Raw genomic sequence first — 17,305 nt, forward strand, 5'->3', positions numbered from 1 at the left:
CCCACCCTCTCTCTTAAAAAATGAAAGGGGGAGCTTGGGTGGCTCTGTCGGTTGAGTTTCCAATTCTTGATACTGGCTCAGGCTGTGATCTCGCGGTTGTGAGACTGTCCTGCACGGGGCTCTGCACTCAGCATCGACCCCACTTAGTACTCTCTCTCACCCCCGGGTCCTCCTCCCCTCATTCGGTCTCTGTCTCAAAATTAAAAAAATAATAAATAAATAAATAAATAAATAAACAAACAGGGGCGCCTAGGCAGCTTAGTCGGTTAAGCACCCGACTTCAGCTCATACTCTCACGGCTCGTGAGTTCAAGCCCCACATCAGGATCTATGCTGACAATTCAGAGCCTGGAGCCTACTTCAGATTCTGTGTCCCTCTCTCCCTCTGCCCCGCCCCTGCTCATGCTCTACCTCTCTCTCAAAAATAAATAAACATTAGAAAAATGTAAAAATCAGGGTGCCTGGGTGGTTCAGTCGGTTGAGCGTCTGACTTCGGCTCAGGTCATGATCTCACGGTTCGTGGGTTCGAGCCCCTCCTCATGCTGTCTCTCTCTCTCTCAGAAATAAAAACATTAAAAAATTTTTTTAAATGTAAAAATAAAATAAAAAAATAAAACATTAAAACAAAAAATAAAAATCAGACTTAGAACAAGTATTTCTACTAAGGGAGAAAACTACCATGTATTGAGCACTGTGCTCTTCATATATGATTTCATCTAAAATTCCTACAAAAAAATGTAATCTTCATTTCATAGATACAGGTCCTGAGGCTCAAAGAAATAACCTGGTTAAAGGTATATACATACACAATTCTTCTATAGCAGAACTTCTTTGTCATTATACAGCCGTCAGTATTTTTGGTGAAAAAACTGGTAAGCATAGCCTCACTTTTATTTTTTTAAATAATGTTTATTTTTGAGAGAAAAGGAGAGTACAAGCAAGGAAGGGGCAGAGAGAGAGGGAGACAATGAATCTGAAGCAGCCTGACACAGGGCTTGAACCCATGAACTGTGAGATCATGACCCGAGCCAAGCATGAAGCTGGATGCTTAAAGACAGCCACCCAGGGACTCCTGGTTTTTGTTTTGTTTTGTTTTGTTTTTTTAATGTTTTATTTATTTCTAGGAGAGAGAGAGAGAGAGAGAGAGAGAGAGAGACAGCGTGAGCAGGGGAGGGTCAGAGAGAGAGGGAGTCACACACTGAAACAGGCTCCAGGCTCTGAGCTGGCAGTCAGCACAGAGCCCGACGCGGGGCTCAAACCCACGAACCGCGAGATCATGACCTAAGCGAAAGTCGGACGCTTAACCGACTAAGCCACCCAGGCGCCCCGGGACTCCTGTTTTTAAATACAATGTAGAAATACACAATTAAGATAACAAATTTCAAACAGTCTCCCCTCTTATAAGGGAGGCCATCAATCAAACCACCCTAATGAATTACTCAAAATATTTAAGGAAAATAAAATTTTTTTAATGTTTTATTTATTTCTGAGAGAGAGAGAGAGAGAGAGACAGCATGAGCAGAGGAGGGTCAGAGAGAGAGGGAGACACAGAATCTGAAATGGGCTCCAGGCTCTGAGCTGGCTATCAGCACAGAGCCCAACATGGGGCTCGAACCCATGAACCGTGAGATCATGACCTGAACTGACTAAGCCACCCAGGCCCCCCATGGAAAAAAAAGAAACCTTTAAACATTTTTTAAAATATCAATTTATTTATTTTGAGGGAGGAGGAGAAAGAGGAGGAGGTGAAAGTGAGCAAGGGAGAGCACAGAGAGAGAGACAGAGAATCCCAAGCAGGCTCTATGCTGTCAGCACAAAGCCAATGCGGGCTTGATCTCAAAAACTGTAAGACAATGACCTTAGCCAAAATCTAGAGCTGGACACCCAACTGACTGAGCCACCCAAGTAGCCCTTAAAGGAGAAATATCAAGACTTGTGGACAACACAGCGTATATGCAGTAGTGCTAGGCTAGTTGTCTCCTTATGCCCAGCAGTTGCACTGAGCTAATCTTGCCAGGGATCAGGGATTCAGTAAGCCACATCTTCCAATTTATCAGCAAAGCCTGTGATCACTCATTTACAATATACTGTGAATCCCTCTACTTCTACTGTTATCATTCTTGTCCAAGTCACAATCATCTGTCACTGGATTTAAACCACCTCCAATAGATCTTGCTATCTCCATTTTTGCCACCCTATAGTCTATTCTCCATATGTGAGCTAGAAATCTAAATAAATCATATCACATCACTCCTGTTAAAAACCCTTTAATACCTTTCCAATGCATTTTGAATGAACTCTAAATTCCAAGTTTCTAAAAGATTTGGCCCTTGCCTACCTATAAGACTTTATTTCTTCCACTCTTCCCACTTGCTCTTTAGACTCCAGCCATTCAAATTTTTGTTTTCTAAATAAGACAACCCATTCCTTACCTATCATCAGTTTCCCCTACTAGAACAGTAACTCCATAAGCAAGACTATTCATATTTTTATGACTATTTACACTTGAAGTGCTTTCTACTTTGTCAATAACACTGAGAAAAGTAGATGGTATGATTAAAAACTAACAGACTTTTCAGTTCCAAATCAAACGTGTTCATATTTTTAGGAATAAAGATACTGTAAAACAAACAAAACCTCTTTGAGGGCAGGGACTTTTTATTTTTTAATGTTTATTTATTTTTGAGACAGAACATGAGTGGGGAAGAGGGAGAGGGAGAAGGAGACACAGAATCTGAAGCACAGGCCCGACATGGGGCTCAAACTCAAGAACCACGAGATCATGACCAGAGCCGAACTTGGACACTTAACCGACTGAGTCACCCAAGTGTCCGGGATTTTTATTTTTTAATGTGTAAGTTAGTTTATTTTTAAGTAAGTTCTAAGCCCAAAGGGGGCTTGAACTCATTACCCCTAAGATTACCCTGCATGCTCTAGGGGTACCTGGGTGGCTCAGCTGGTTAGGTGTCTGACTCTTTAATTTTGGCTCACTTCATGATCTTAGTTTGTGAGAAGAAGCCCAAATTGGGCTCTGTGCTGACATCACAAAGCCTTCTTGGAATTCCCTCTCTCTCTGCATGAGAGAGAGCGTCTGAGTACGCACGCACTCTCTCAAAATAAACTTTTAAAAAGATAAAAAACAGAAGTAATGAGATGGGAATGGTCTAGATGTAAAAGAGGTATAACAGTGAGTTCCATCTCCTTAAAGATTAAGAGAGAGATTAAGAAATCTTTCTTCATCTAAAGAAGAAATACCACTTAAAAGTAAAAAAGATGGAGCACCTGGGTGGCTCAGTCGGTTAAACGTCCGACTCCGGCTCAGGTCATGATCTCATGGTTCGTGGGTTCAAGCTCCACGTCAGGCTCTGTGCTGACAGCTAGCTCAGAGCCTGGAGCCTGTTTCGGATTCTGTGTATCACTCTCTCGCTGACCCTCCCCTGCTCACACTGTCTCTCTCTCTCTCTCTCTCAGAAATAAATAAACATTAAAATAAAATAAAAGTAAAAAAGAAAGTTGTAGAAGTACCTTATGGAGAGGTAGGAAAATAAGACTAGAGAGAAAAGGTATGGAATAAAATAAAGAACTCAAGATTGGTGAAGAGAATCATTAATGCACTCACATTTCTCCAGAACTTACATTAATATACAATAATCTCTCTTCCATGGGAAAAGAAGAGTAAAAGAAAAGGCTTCTATTTACATACCTTACAAGTGTGCTGCAAGACCCACGGCCTGTGTGCCAGAAGTTCTACAAGTACCTTGAACTTCTCAGATGAAAGGCACTATAAAAATATAAAAATATCAGGAATTATGTCTATTCACTTTATAATGAAAAAAAAAAAAATCAAAGCACAGGATATAAACAGGCTCACCCAAAGTTCCCTGAAGTAATTTAGAATCCAGAAGAGGGAAAAAGTATAGAATTTAATCTTTGATTGATATTATAAAATGTATCACAATTATACAAGTTTTAGCCTCCTTTACTTAACAAAACATATACAATCAACCTTATTTTGTAAATATTATAAATACTGCCCTTTTAAAAGATAAAACAAATGAATCCTACATATTTTAATCTTCCAACATTTTATTATAAACATTTTCAAACACAGAACGAAGTTGAAAGAATCTTACAATGAACACCTGTATCCCTGTCACCTAGATTACCATGAACATTTGAATAACTTGCTTTATCTAATTATATATTCTTTTTTTAATTTTTTAAAAATGTTTCATTTATTTCTGAGAGAGAGAGAGACAGCGTGAGCAGGGGAGGGTCAGAGAGAGAGGGAGACAGAGAATCTGAAACAGGCTCCAGGCTCTGAGCCAGCTGTCAACACAGACCCCAACGCAGGGCTCGAACCCACAAATGGTGAGATTATGACCTGAGCCGAAGTCAGATGCCTAACCGACTGAGCTACCCAGGCGCCCCTAATTATATATTCTTAATACAATTAAGAGAAATTAGAGAAATTACAGGCTGAAAGGCAACTGTCAGAAAAATCAATGGTTTCCAAAAAAAAAAAAAAACAACAGATGAAGTCATTAGGTCAAGGAAGATAATTATTCAGAAATCCTTGATATTTTTGTCAGAGATGATCAATATTAGTTTACTATTTAAAGTCAGAATGGGGGGGGAAAGGGAGGGGGTTGGCTGGGTAGCTCAGTTGGTTAAGCATCCAACTTCCAGCTCAGGTCATGATCTCACAGATCATGAGTTCAAGCCCCCTGTCAGGCTCTGTGCTGACAGCTCAGAATCTGAAGCTTGCTTCGGATTCTGTGTCTCCCTCTCTCTCTCTGCCCCTCCCACTCATGCCTTCTCTCTCTCAAAAATAAATAAAAACATTTAAAAAAATAAAGTCAGAATGGAGGGACACCTGGCTGGCTCAGCTGGAAGAATGTATGATTTGATCTCAGGGTTGAGTTTGAGCCCCATATTGGGTGTAGAGATCACTTAAACTTTTTAAAAAATTTTTTAAATGTTTAAGAGCATGAGTGGGGGAGGGGCAGCAAAGAAGGAGACACAGAATCTGAAGCAGGCTCCAGGCTCTAAGCTGTCAGCACAGGGCTCGAACCCATGGACCACAAGATCATGACCTGAGCCGCAGTTGGACGTTTAAGTGACTAAGACCCAGGCACCCCTAAACTTTTATGTTTTTGTATTTAGTTTTGAATGAGAGAGAAAGAGAGACAGAACGTGCGCATAAGCTGGGGAGGGGCAGAGAGAAAGAGGGAGGGAGACACAGAATCTGAAGCAAGCTCTAGGCTCCAGCTGTCAGCACAGAGGCCGACACGGGACTCGAACCCATGAACTGTGAGATCATGACCTGAGCCGAAGTCGGAAGCTTAACTGACAGAGCCACCCAGTTGCCCCTTAAACTTTTAAAACATAAAGTCAGAATGGACTCAGATCTACCTCTACTCTTAATGAAGGAGTCTAGTTATTTGTTTAGTATCAGATCATATCATTCCCCTGCTTAAAAAAAAAAAAAATCTAATGATTTCTCATCTCAGAACAAACCCAAAGAACTTCCTATATCCTAAAAGCCTTACATGAGCTGGTGTCCGGTCACCTCTCTTTCATTTTACCTTCGAGTTCTCTTTACTCCACTCCAAACATTTCAGCTGCTTATGTTCTCCTTTCTACCTTCACCTGAATAGTAAGATATTATAAACATGCTTAATTAAACACGTTTATTTTATCCACCCTCTTGATAAGAAAAAAATCAAGCTCAGTTTGGGACAAACTGCAAACTGGGTACAGTGTAAGAGTGTATCTCATATTTTGACCATTATTAACTATAAAATGTTATTCAAAATCATCTGGAAGAAACACCAATAAATTCAGACCAACACCCAAAATGAGAAGCTCCAATGCCTAGCTGATTTTTAGTCACATGACTACCGTAATTATGAGTATATAAAGCCTTCACTTAATACTGCAGTACCACAGATTATTAAATGAGTCATTTTAAATAGAAACACTTGAAATAGGAATTTTACATTAATTACTAACTTCAAACTGTCTTGAAATTTTTAATCTAGTAAACTCAAAAGTACTTAACAGTGAGCCTATACCCAAAGAGCAAGCAAGAGTACAGTTAAGACACACTAACATAAGTTTACAATTTAGTTACATTAACGTATAGGTGCAGGCAAACTAACTTCCACCAGCCAGGGGCATAAAGGGATAAAGTAAGTGGTACTGGAAGGTGAAGTAACTTTTAGGTACCTTTTACTACTACAAATATATGTGATTAAAATCCAGTATGTACTGTTTATCTTTATCACTTGTAGCCGTAATGCAATTAAACCCAAAGTGCTGTCTACAGAAGCTCAGCAAGCGTAAATTAGTTTTCTTAGAAGTTAAAATATCAGTCTTTCTTCTGACAGAGTTAACATAAATCTCTCAGCTCTAGGACAACTAAGAAAACCCTAAGTAGCAACTCTTCCTCTTGTCGCTGCTTCAGCTCCACTCCATAGACAGGAAAACACCTCAAGATCTACCTGTTTCCAATCTAATATGATTCAGGACTATGAGAATACTCTAGCAAAATCACCACCACACACATAATACACAGGGAACTATTTACTTGATATGTGCAGTTTCTCTCCATCCACCTCAAATCAATAGTCAAAAGAGCCCCTCAGTCACATGATAATATCGTAGCCTGACCTAATTATGTTGGATTTGGAACAGGGGAGTCTCAGTCTCCCTCTGGAAGAAGCTGGTCCCTCAGGAAGACCCAAACACCTAATGCCAAAACTAGGCCAAGTAGGAACCCTGTATATTCATTTATCTATTCCAATCAACTGCAGGACCATCCAGTTTCAAGAAGAGTGTTGTTTAAAGCTAAAGAACTGAAATTTGTTTAGAAAATGAATTTTTCGGGGCACCTGGGTGGTTTAGTAGGTTGAGTGTCCGACTTCAGCTCAGGTCATGATCTCAGGGTTTGTGAATTCGAGCCCAGCACTGGGCTCTGTGCTGACAGCTCAGTGCCTGGAGCCTGCTTAGGATTCTGTCTCCCCCTCTCTCTCTGACCCTCCCCTGCTCACACTGTGTCTCTCTCTCAAAGATAAACATTTAAAAATTTTTTTAAAACATGAATTTTTCAGATCCTCACAACACATGAGTAATACAAAAATAGAGAAAGCACTGGAAATAAGTTGTTAAATCCTTAATTTTTACTTAACTCTAAGTAAGCTGTTTGGGAGTACAAGGAAATAGCACACAGGCAAAATAGTTTTGGCCTGCACCTGACTAGACATATAAGATGGGATATTTACAAAAGTCTATGGGACTCAGTTTCCTCATCTGCAAATGGAAGTCCTGAGGATTCCTTTCGGGTCTAAAATTTTGAACCTATGAAAAAGTCAGTGGATTACTATTCTCTTCTTCCCTCTAGTACAGATTTTTATGAGAACAGAGGTTATAACTCTAGGACTACACTGACTCAAAGCAAGTTAGTTGTCTTCTATTTTGTTAGGTCCCCATGGGCCACCGGTGCTTTACAAAAGTAGATAGAACTACTCTTAAAACAATTTATCAAAAAAGAGATCCTTTAGTAAGTTATCCTTCACAATGAGGAATTAGTCTTGTACCTTCAGACCAAACAATGTCACTTGTGCCCAAAGCTCAAACCGGTATGTTCAAAGTGACAATCATGCAATGGTACACATACGTTACACATTTGGGTGTCTGACACTAAGTGATTGAAAAATTCTAACCACATACAACATTTTTATAATATTTTTAAAAGTATTTTTCCCCTTCAGATCTGGTAAGGAGGGCTATAATCTGATTACACACCTGCAAGAAACATTTACTTCAAAAGACAATCTTAAACACAAAAAGAACCAAACAAGTCACCAACGTTGGTAAAAATTTTAAATCAGGACCATTAAAAAACATAAATAGAACCAATTCTGAGGCAAAAAGGATGCCAATTTTCCATCATAAACTACTAAACATGTTTTGGACCAAATCGATTTAACTGCAAACAGTGCTATTTAATAAAGAGGGCTCGTAACTAAGTCAATCGGTAACTAAGGATATGTTTAGGTGATTCCTAATCAAGGTAGGAACTGAGACTAAGCAAAAGTGCAAATTAACACTTTATTTCGATGCAACATAGTTTAAGTCATGAAAAAATGTTTAACAGGAAAATGTCCTTTCAATACCCAAGAATCCTAACCCATAAGATTTCAACACTACCTTTTTACTTACACAATCTCCGAGTACTACATTTAAAAAGAAAATCTACCCAAAACATAACTGGACTTCACCCAGTATAAAGCGGTGATTCATGTTCCATATTCAATGTAAAAGCCAAGATGGAGTTGTAAAGAGTTTCTTTCCCATTCCAACTCCGACAGCCACGCGCACCTCGCAGGGGCCGGCTGCACCGCGCGGTCGCCGGGGCCGGCTCGAAGCCCCCGCCCTGCCCCGCGCTGCCTTGAGAGGAAGCGCCAGGGACCGCGGGCGGGCGGCTGGGGATCNCGCACTCACAGCTCAGCTACGATTGCTCAGGAGCGCGTCCACGCCCTAAAGGCAAGGCGCTTAACCAATCACTGCAGCCGCGTGGGGCATCACGGGAACTCCAGGGCTATAAAAGACCTGGTTGCTATTTTATGCTTCTCGACTCACTCATCCTTTAAGTAAGCAGGGTGGGGCTGGGTGCGCGTGCGCGGTTTTAATACTCCTCCCTAAACTGCCAACTCTTCGCGCAAGCGAAGTAGGCTAGCTTTGCCTGGTTTTACGCGTGCGCACTAACGGGCCTGGCCCCGGAAGACCAGACGCCTGCGCAGTGGGAACTACGGTGACAGTCCCCGGGGTGGGTTATGGGCCAGTCATGGCGGAGCCTTGGTCTGGGCAGTCCTTGCAGGCTCTGCCGACCACGGTGCTGGGCGCGCTGGGCACCCTGGGCAGCGAGTTCCTGCGGGAGTGGGAGACCCAGGACATGCGAGTGACCCTCTTCAAGCTGCTGCTACTGTGGTTGGTGTTAAGTCTCCTGGGCATCCAGCTGGCGTGGGGGTTCTACGGGAGCACGGTGACAGGGCTGTATCACCGCCCAGGTGAGGCTCCCCTCCCCCACTGGGACTGCATCATTGGGCTCCCCAGAACCCCCTAGACTACCACTGGTCCCCTTAGGACCTCATCACAACTTAACTCTGCACCCTAGTCCATGCCAACACACCATTTCATGCCAGATACCCTTGTCCACCCATCCCATTTTAACTTCCTTTGAGCCTCTATCAGACAATACCACTAGTCCTTTAGAGCCCCCACGAGACTCTTCACCAAACAACACCATTGGCCTTACACCTGACCTGGGCTGATGCCTGCTCAGATCCCCACCCCCAGCCTGCTGCAGCTCTGGATGTGTTCCTGCCCCCAGGTCTGGGCGGCCAGAACGGATCCACACCTGATGGCTCCACGCATTTCACTTCGTGGTGAGTAAATCTGTGCCCATCGCAACCCCATGCTTGGCAAGCAGAGGACAGGCCTGTGCTGGGAACAGGGATGGGGACAGTAAGTTCTCAGGGTAGGAGTCCACCAGTTTCTTGGCCTTTACAGCAAGCCCCAAGGTCTTCAAGTGGAGCTCAGGCTCTAATTTCTGAACAGCCCACCAATATGCTGTTCAGCAGCTGGTAGTGCTATTGTGACAATTTCAGAAATGAGGTGCAAGTCTGTTGGGTTCCACTCTACTGCAAGCCCTTCAATTAGAAAGGTAGAAGCCTCTGTCCTTACTGCATTTACTGGCCTTACCAGCCTCTTCATCTGTAAAACATCTACTCACTAATCAGAGCATTCGTTCAATTAATTTCTGAGCTCCTTCCATATGGGGGGGGGGGTTGGGAGGGAGAAACTAGGTCCAGAGAACAAGAACAACCCAGGCCCTGTTNTTTTTTTTTTTAATAGTTTATTGTCAAATTAGTTTCCACATAACACTCAGTGCTCATCCCCACAAGTCCAGGCCCTGTTAACAGGGAGATCCAAGGGCGCCCGGGTGGCTTAGTCGGTTAAGCGTCCAACTTTCGCTCAGGTCATGATCTTGCGGTTCAGTGGGTTCGAGCCCCGCGTCGGGCTCTCTGCTGACTGCCAGCTCAGAGCCTGGAGCCTGTTTCAGAGTCTGTGACTCCCTCTCTCTCTCTGACCCTCCCCTGCTCACGCTGTCTCTCTCTCTCTCCTAGAAATAAATAAAAGTATTTTTAAAAAAACAAAAAACAGGGAGATGCAGAGATTTGGGGGGGGGGGGGCAGCAAAATTAAATAAATAAAAGGGAAGGGCAGCGGTGTAAGGGCAAGGGCAGTCAAGAGTTTTCTCCCAAAACAGACACCTAACCTAAGGGCAAAGACCAGAGAGTGATTAAGTGTACCAAGCAAAGAAAATGGATAGAATAAGGCCCAGGGCAAGAACAAGGGTATTATATTGGAAGGACAGACAAAGCTGTGACACTGGAGCTCAAACATGAAGGCATGGAGGGACACATGAAACCCTATCCCAAATCTCAGGAAGCTATTGAAGGACTCAGCAAGGCTATAGCCTGATCTAATTTGTCTTTATAACTGCCTGTTTCATGGCAAGAAGATAAAGGGTCCAATAGAGAAGGCAAGAGGCCAGTTAGGAGTCCTGCCACTGTCCAGGTCCTGGGCACCTGGGCAAGGATAGGAACACCATAAGGTGAGGAACCAGGAGGAAGAATGTGTCTGCAGGGGAAAGGTGAGGGACCCAGTGTGGGCTGTGTGAACTTAGTAGAGAGGTCTAGATTGTAGTGTGGCCTTACTGAGCCCCTCAGCCCCTAAAGGGCTAGAGAGGGCCAGCCTCAGGGACTGTTGTACTGCCTGTGAAATAATCCTTTTCTCTTCTCCATCACTTTTAGGGAAACAACAGCAAATGAACCTCTCAAAACCCACAGAGAATAAGGGAAGGCAGCAGAGGGATCTCCAGGGACATCACCCAGTCTGCTGATTCCCACACTGGGTTCTGCTGCTGCCTAGACCCCAGAGACTGCACGGGGAAAAGGGTTGGGGGCAGGAAGTACCCAAGTGCTTGCAGACCTGCCCCTCCACTGCTCTTGGCCTTGCCTTCAGCAGCTCCAAACATTGGGCCAGTAAAGTTTGCCTCTACCCAGATCTGGGTGCCTTAAGGAGAAAAGACATGTTCCTCCTCTCTCAGGGGTCAGCTCAGGACGAGCCTCTGGGTTAGAGAAGGCCAACAGTCCATTTTCTCCCTTGGCTTTTTCCTCTCCCCCTTCCCATCCCTTGGAATATGACCCCATAGAAATGTCCTTGAGAAGAAACTTGAGGTTGACCAGCTCTGGGATTTGTAAGGGAAGTCTGTTTTCCCCTAAGCTCTTGAATTTGATTTTGCTTTGTTGGCAGGGAGCCAGGAAACACTGGCCTGGATATGGCCTTTTACTCTGTGGTTACTTAACTGACCATTCAAGTTAAGGCAGGGGGAGCTGGCACTATCTGGACATGGGGGCACCAAACCACTTCCCTGGCCCATCTAGAGCTTTTCAGGTGTGATTCAGGCTATGGAAAATTGTCTTTTCCTGGATATCAGCTCATTCATACTGCTCCCAATCCTTCTTGTTGGGAGGTTGGGTGCCTGAAAGAGACTAAGCCCCGAGGGTGACCTTCTACCCTCACCACTGTAAGTGCCCATGGGGTTGTACCCTGCCTCCTCACAGAGAGATACTTAGTAGTCAGTGCTGAGTGGCCCTGCCACTTCCCATCTTGACCCAGAACCACAAAAGCTTCATCCTAAGAGGCCACAGGCTCAGCTCCTCCCCACTTACGACCCTCTCAGCCCCCAAGAACCCTCCTTCAACAGCAGGGAGAGCCAAAGCCTAGGCAGGCCTGCCACTTACACAGTGATCCAGGGGAACTTCCAAAGTGGTGGGAGGCTCATGCCAGTTCTGAAAGCAGCAGGACACTAGAACTGCCTCCCTTCCTGAAGGCTGTACTTCTATACCTGTTTCTGCTTGGCCGCCGGCTACCTCAGTGTCCCGCTGCCTGCTTCCTCTATTAGAGATCACGATTCCATCTGGCGGCCTTTGACTAGGCCACCTTTGCAGCGGAAGCACACTGGAAGTAGGACTGCACTGAACTCATGTACATGTATCTACACTGGAGGTATCTTCTGGCTGGTGGGATGACGGTTCTGTAGCCTCAAGCCTACCCACTGACACCACTACACATAGAATCAGGGTCTCACATTTCACCCCAGGTTCAACTAAGGACGTGGCTCATTAAACTTGGAAGTGCATCAGTTGTGTGGTTATTCAGACAGGACAAGGGTGTGTATGTACAGGGGAAACTGGAAAGGGAACACTTGGGGCTCCTGCCTCTCAGCGCCCAGAGGTGGAGGTGACACCAGCTCCCTGGAAGAGCAGTGGTGGGTGCCCAATAGGGAGAGGGCACTATCCTCATTAGTTTTTATAGACCTGCCCCTCTCAAGGAGAATCCACTGTAGGCCTGCCTCAGAGCGTAGGCAAGGAGGCATTGGGCTGGCACCCTAGAAATCATGCAGACAAAGGACAATGAAGCTAGAGACTGGCAAGCAAGAAGAAAGGAAGCTTGTTTAATGTTTTGTTAGAAGTCAGTAGAGTCCAGTAATGGGCCCCAGGGGCAAAGGTCAGCCCAGAGTAAGGCAGGTCCAGGAAGAGGCCCAGTCTGCTCTATAACAGCCCTGGGGCTCAGAACAGGTGGCGAGTCTGGCATGGTTTGCTACTTGGCAGCAGGCTGGGCTAACTTGGGAAGGTGGAAGAGTAAGTCTGTGCCCCCTCAGCTGTCCCAAGTTTATACAGGCACAGCGGCCCAACAGGGCCAAGCCTCTGTGAGTCAGGAATCATTCCTGCCCAGGGAGAGGCAGCGCTACCCAAGGTAATAACCCCTTTGCAGTATGAGAAACCATGGTGAGGTAGGGTGGGCAGGCTTCCTCTCCTGCCTAAATATAAGCCTCTATTCCACAGCCAGCACCTGGCAGAGTAGAAGGGAAAGATGCCAGAACTATAACTTCCCATAGCCTTCCAGCAGACAAGAATGGGGTCAATGGGAGCATGAGCTGACATTGCATAAGCTAGTCCATTGCTCAGAAATGGGGTCTTTCAAGAAGTGTGCCTCCAGGCACATGACGAGAGGGAAAAATAGGTGGTATGGCTCTCCCCTCAACCAGAAAACCAGAACCAACCTCCACCCTAGCCGCCTACCCCCAGTGTATTCAGCCTCAGCTTCCTGACTAACCCTTGTAGAATGCCCTCCAGGTCCAGGCTCTTGGACAGGAGGGGCCTTGACTCAATCCACCCTCACTTGAGGGTATAGTAATTTGTAGTCACAAAGGGCATCTTGCTGACCACAGCCATTTGCTGCTTCCGCCGCACCTCTACCAACAGTGGGGTACCTGGCCGACTGTACTCAGAGGGCACATAACCCATGGCCACATTCTTCTTCAGGCAGGGAGAGGGGCAGCCACTGGTAATAGTACCTGTGTGAGCAGAAGCCATATGTCAGCACCACCTTACCAGTCCAATGCCCACCCTCCTAGGGAAGGGACAAGGGCTCTCCAACTTTCCTGGTCCACCTACCAATCACGGTGCCCTCTGTATTCAGGATGGAGCTGTGTGCCCGCATAGGTGCCCCCTCGCCCATTAACCCTACACGTCTCCGCTGCACCTTGCCCTTCAGCTGAGGAACAATGATCGACGCTCCAGGGAAGTCCATGGCAGTTCGGCGGCGCTTCCCTGAAGCATGACATCAGACTTAAGCCACAGTTCATAAGACCCTTGGAGGTCCTAGTTACAAGGAACCCAAGTAAAATCCATCCAGCAGGGAGGCCCCTTTGCTCAGGTTCCCCCAAGCTCCATTCCTCCCCTGCAATGCAGTCAGCCACCCACCTACCATCCCCAGGTCTTGAAGATTATGCTACCCACCTCAGCCTGCTATGTATCTAATGGGGAAGGCCACAGTGGCTACACAACTTTGGGAGCAGTCATAGGCTGACCACTCTAGCCTTCAGGATTCTATCCGAGTGCTGGCCCAGCTCACCCAGTGTCCAACCGAGGCTGCCTTCCACAGGTGTGGTGTGTTCATCAATGTCACTCCCATACAGGCAGAGGCCTGCCTCTAGGCGTAGGCTGTCCCGGGCCGCCAGCCCTGCCAGCTTCACCTCTGGATTTTCCAGCAGAGCTGTTGCCAGGTGGACTGCCCCCGCAGCTGGCACCGAGATCTGCATGGGACACCAGAGAGCAGGTGAGCATCTGGCTCCAGTCCTGTGCCCTGCACAATCCTACACCTACTTTTTGACATACCTCCACACCATCCTCTCCTGTGTAGCCACAGCGGGTCACACGGCAGCCGGACACACCAAACACTTCCATCACAGCACTGGTCATGAAGGGCAGTTTTCTCAGGTCATCTGCCACGCCAGCCTGCAATACCTGGGCCGCAGTGGGGCCTGGGCCCAGGGAGACAGTGACCAATTGTCCAGGTCCTAGTTTCCCCCTCAAAGCTAAACCACAGCCCTTACTCAGGGACCAGAATAAGCCCTGAGCAAGTCCTATTCTGCAGGTGAGAGAAGGTACTCTTGCCCACAGCCCATGGAGCCTTATGGCAGGTGGAGGGAGGACATAATACCAAACTTAGAATTATGGCACACAGGGGCGCCTGGGTGGCTTAGTCGGTTAAGCGTCTGACTTTCACTTGGGTCATGATCTCGCGGTTCGTGGGTTCGAGCCCTGCATCGGACTCTGTGCTGACTGCCAGCTCAGAGCCTGGAGCCTGTTTCAGTCTGTGACTCCCTATCTCTCTGACCCTCCCCTGCTCACGTTGTCTCTCTCTCTCTCCTAGAAATAAATAAAACATTAAAAAAAAATCTTTAAAAAAAATTAATTATGGCACACAAATACCACCCCATGCACATCTTCCTCCTGAGATAGCCTCTGTGCTAAGTAGTTGAAAAAGCCAGGAGGCAAAGGTCAGCTCCAGCCCCAGCCTGGCCTGCTCACCTTGCAGGGCTAGCAAGGCATTGTCCACCACCTCCAAGCTCACATCACTGCCCATGTTCTGAAGCTCCTTGACCTTGCCCTGAAAGGAAAGACAGAAACACCACATCAGCTTCTGGGACCACTTACTAAGCACCTACTCTGGGCTGACAGCTGAAGAGCTGGGCAGAGTAGGCCAGTTCCCATCTGACAAGGTCACATAATGAAGGGGTATGGATGACCCAAGGCCAGGTCTGCCAACGCTACCATCAGGCTCCAGCTTTCACCTTCACCAGAGGATGCTCACTTGGAAGCCAGGATCAGTTTCACCTCCCCAACTCCCCCATCACTGAAACCTGGCATTCTCCAGGCAGGGCCCACTCTGGCCTGCTGTTCATTCACTCAAAAAGCCATTGTCTGAATCCCTTGTCCTGCCAGCTCTGTCCTGTTCTGTGAACAAGGAAGACAGGGTACCAAGAACACAGAGTTACCTGCATGAGGGCCAAGTCCTTGTCCCAGCAGCCAGCATTGGACACCACATACAGGTACCCCTCAGAGGTGCTGGTGATGATCAAGTCATCTAAGATGCCTCCAGCCTCATTGGTAAACAACGACAGCGTCCCCTAGTGCCAAAGTGGAGCATCTTTGCCTCCAGATCCAGGAGTCAAGCCAACCCCTGCCCCAGGCCCATTCAGCAACCACAAATTCATGAACATGAATCCTCATGCACAGGGCTGGAAGGGGAGGAGTAGCAAAGCTAGGTGAGCCCAGGACCCTACCCAACCCCAGGGTTTTTGATCCTCATGCACTGAGAAAGTTTTCACCCCTTCCCCACCTTGGGAAACCTCCTGATCTGGCGGGGCCTCCGTACCCCGCCCCACTAGTACTGAGACCCCCACCTCACACTTAATCGATGACACCTAGGACTTGCTGCTTCATCCCACCCAGACCTGGTACAACTCAGTCCATTCCCCAAGCCCTAAGATGTTAACTTCAGAGTCCACTTTGATCTCATGAGCTCCACAGCAATACTCCAAACTACTGTGAGGCTGGCCTCACAGCCTCCCCACTGGATGGACAGAGTCTGAGGTTGAGAGGTCACATGAATCACCTGCGGATCTTGTTAAAATGCAGGTTCTGATTCAGGGTCTGGAGCAGGGCCTGACAGCATATTCCCTAACAAGCTCTTGGTGATAATAAGGCTGCTGGTTAAGGGACTACCTTTGAATTGCAAGGGGGTTGGCAGCCTGGTAAATCACAGAACAGGACATAAACCTGGGTTTCTAGCCTTTCAGCCTGGTGTGATAAGGATGGAATAGGCCCCTCCCTGCAGATAACAAGATGTCCAGACATGACACAGGGAACCCAAGACTGCAAGCACTGAGAAGCCATGTCTGATCCATTGTTGTGCCCCCACCATTCCCATTTGCTGGCTCATGACTAAGAACACCCATTTAGCAAAAAGTAAGAGGGACCCACCTGGTTTGGCCTTAGCTCTGCAATATCTCCAACCACGAGACTCTCCATCAGCTTCACCCGGTCACAGCCAAGTATCTTGGTCTGGGAAAAAAATCCAAAACCTCAGACCACAGTAATAGCTACAATCAGGAAAGCCACTGGGCAAGGAGGCATCCTCCCTGCCATCCAGAGTACAGCCCAATGCAGCCAAAGTGCCTGCGCAGTCTTTTGGTTCTACGGGGGCAGAGCCCACCTTCTGGTTCTCCCACATCCGCCAACACAGGAGGGGGTGCAATGGAGGTGTTTAGGGAACTTGAAAGGGCCCAGCACCATTGTGAAATATCCTCTTTTCCAAATCAACACCCAGGGCAATTAATGAGAATGGTGCCCAGCCCTGGGAAACCCAGGTCATAAAGTCTTGCTATGAAGAGGGAGCAGGCTGAAGAGATTAACAAGGAGACAATGAAGATATCCTCTGAGTTAATTTCCTGGGCTATAGTCTCTGACACCTGAGATCTCCACCTTTTCAGCAAGGGCGGCCCTTGGAATCCACCTCCCAAAAGCCAGTAAGCTGCACCACAGTGGAAGGGGAAGAAGCCCTGACCTGGCAGCCAGTATGCCTCCCTGGCTCACCTGCAACATGTGGGACACGTCAAAGAGCGAGCAGTGCCGGCGTGTGTGCAGGTGTGAGTCAATGTGGCTGTCCCGGTACTGTACAGGCAGACTCCAGCCTGCAAACGCCACCATCTTCCCGCCATGAGCCAGATGGAAGTCATAGAGTGGTGTCCTGCGGAGCACGTCCTGCGGGTGGCTAGGTTCAGGGCCACCAGGGTCCCAGCCTCAACCCCCCCCCGACCCTACC

General features: G+C 46.8%; 3 protein-coding genes across 5 annotated transcripts in view; 1 reads left to right on the forward strand and 2 right to left on the reverse strand.

Annotated features, from left to right (window-relative positions):
* RHOA (ras homolog family member A) overlaps positions 1–5,570 on the reverse strand; it is a 49,816-nt gene extending 44,246 nt beyond the window's left edge. Inside the window, exons 1-2 of the mRNA XM_077776936.1 lie at positions 5,552–5,570; positions 3,703–3,780 (exon numbers count right to left, since the gene is read on the reverse strand). The gene's annotated coding sequence lies outside the window, so the exon portion shown is untranslated. The remainder of the gene's footprint in view (positions 1–3,702; positions 3,781–5,551) is intronic.
* Positions 5,571–8,650: 3,080 nt separating this feature from the next.
* Positions 8,651–12,272, forward strand: TCTA (T cell leukemia translocation altered). 2 transcript variants are annotated; one of them, XM_077777368.1, is made up of 3 exons: positions 8,651–9,073; positions 9,349–9,451; positions 10,882–12,272. In XM_077777368.1, exons 1-3 carry the CDS (start codon positions 8,851–8,853, stop codon positions 10,922–10,924), a joined length of 369 nt encoding a protein of 122 aa, XP_077633494.1. In that variant the 5' UTR covers positions 8,651–8,850; the 3' UTR covers positions 10,925–12,272. The 2 variants fall into 2 exon arrangements, with proteins under 2 accessions (XP_077633494.1, XP_077633495.1); XM_077777369.1 differs by having other exon boundaries at positions 9,397–9,451.
* A 295-nt stretch (positions 12,273–12,567) lies between these two features.
* AMT (aminomethyltransferase) overlaps positions 12,568–17,305 on the reverse strand; it is a 5,340-nt gene continuing 602 nt past the window's right edge. The window contains exons 2-9 of one of the 2 annotated variants that reach the window (XM_077777363.1): positions 17,077–17,244; positions 16,465–16,545; positions 15,477–15,608; positions 15,010–15,088; positions 14,314–14,459; positions 14,051–14,231; positions 13,591–13,746; positions 12,568–13,490 (exon numbers count right to left, since the gene is read on the reverse strand). In XM_077777363.1, coding sequence (XP_077633489.1) covers positions 13,312–13,490; positions 13,591–13,746; positions 14,051–14,231; positions 14,314–14,459; positions 15,010–15,088; positions 15,477–15,608; positions 16,465–16,545; positions 17,077–17,244 — 1,122 coding nt within the window. In that variant the 3' untranslated portion in view covers positions 12,568–13,311. The remainder of the gene's footprint in view (positions 13,491–13,590; positions 13,747–14,050; positions 14,232–14,313; positions 14,460–15,009; positions 15,089–15,476; positions 15,609–16,464; positions 16,546–17,076; positions 17,245–17,305) is intronic. The other variant, XM_077777364.1, reaches the window with a different exon arrangement.

This window comes from Crocuta crocuta, unplaced genomic scaffold (genome assembly GCF_008692635.1).
Source record: "Crocuta crocuta isolate KB4526 unplaced genomic scaffold, BGI_CrCroc_1.0 scaffold77, whole genome shotgun sequence".
Lineage (NCBI taxonomy): Eukaryota > Metazoa > Chordata > Mammalia > Carnivora > Hyaenidae > Crocuta > Crocuta crocuta.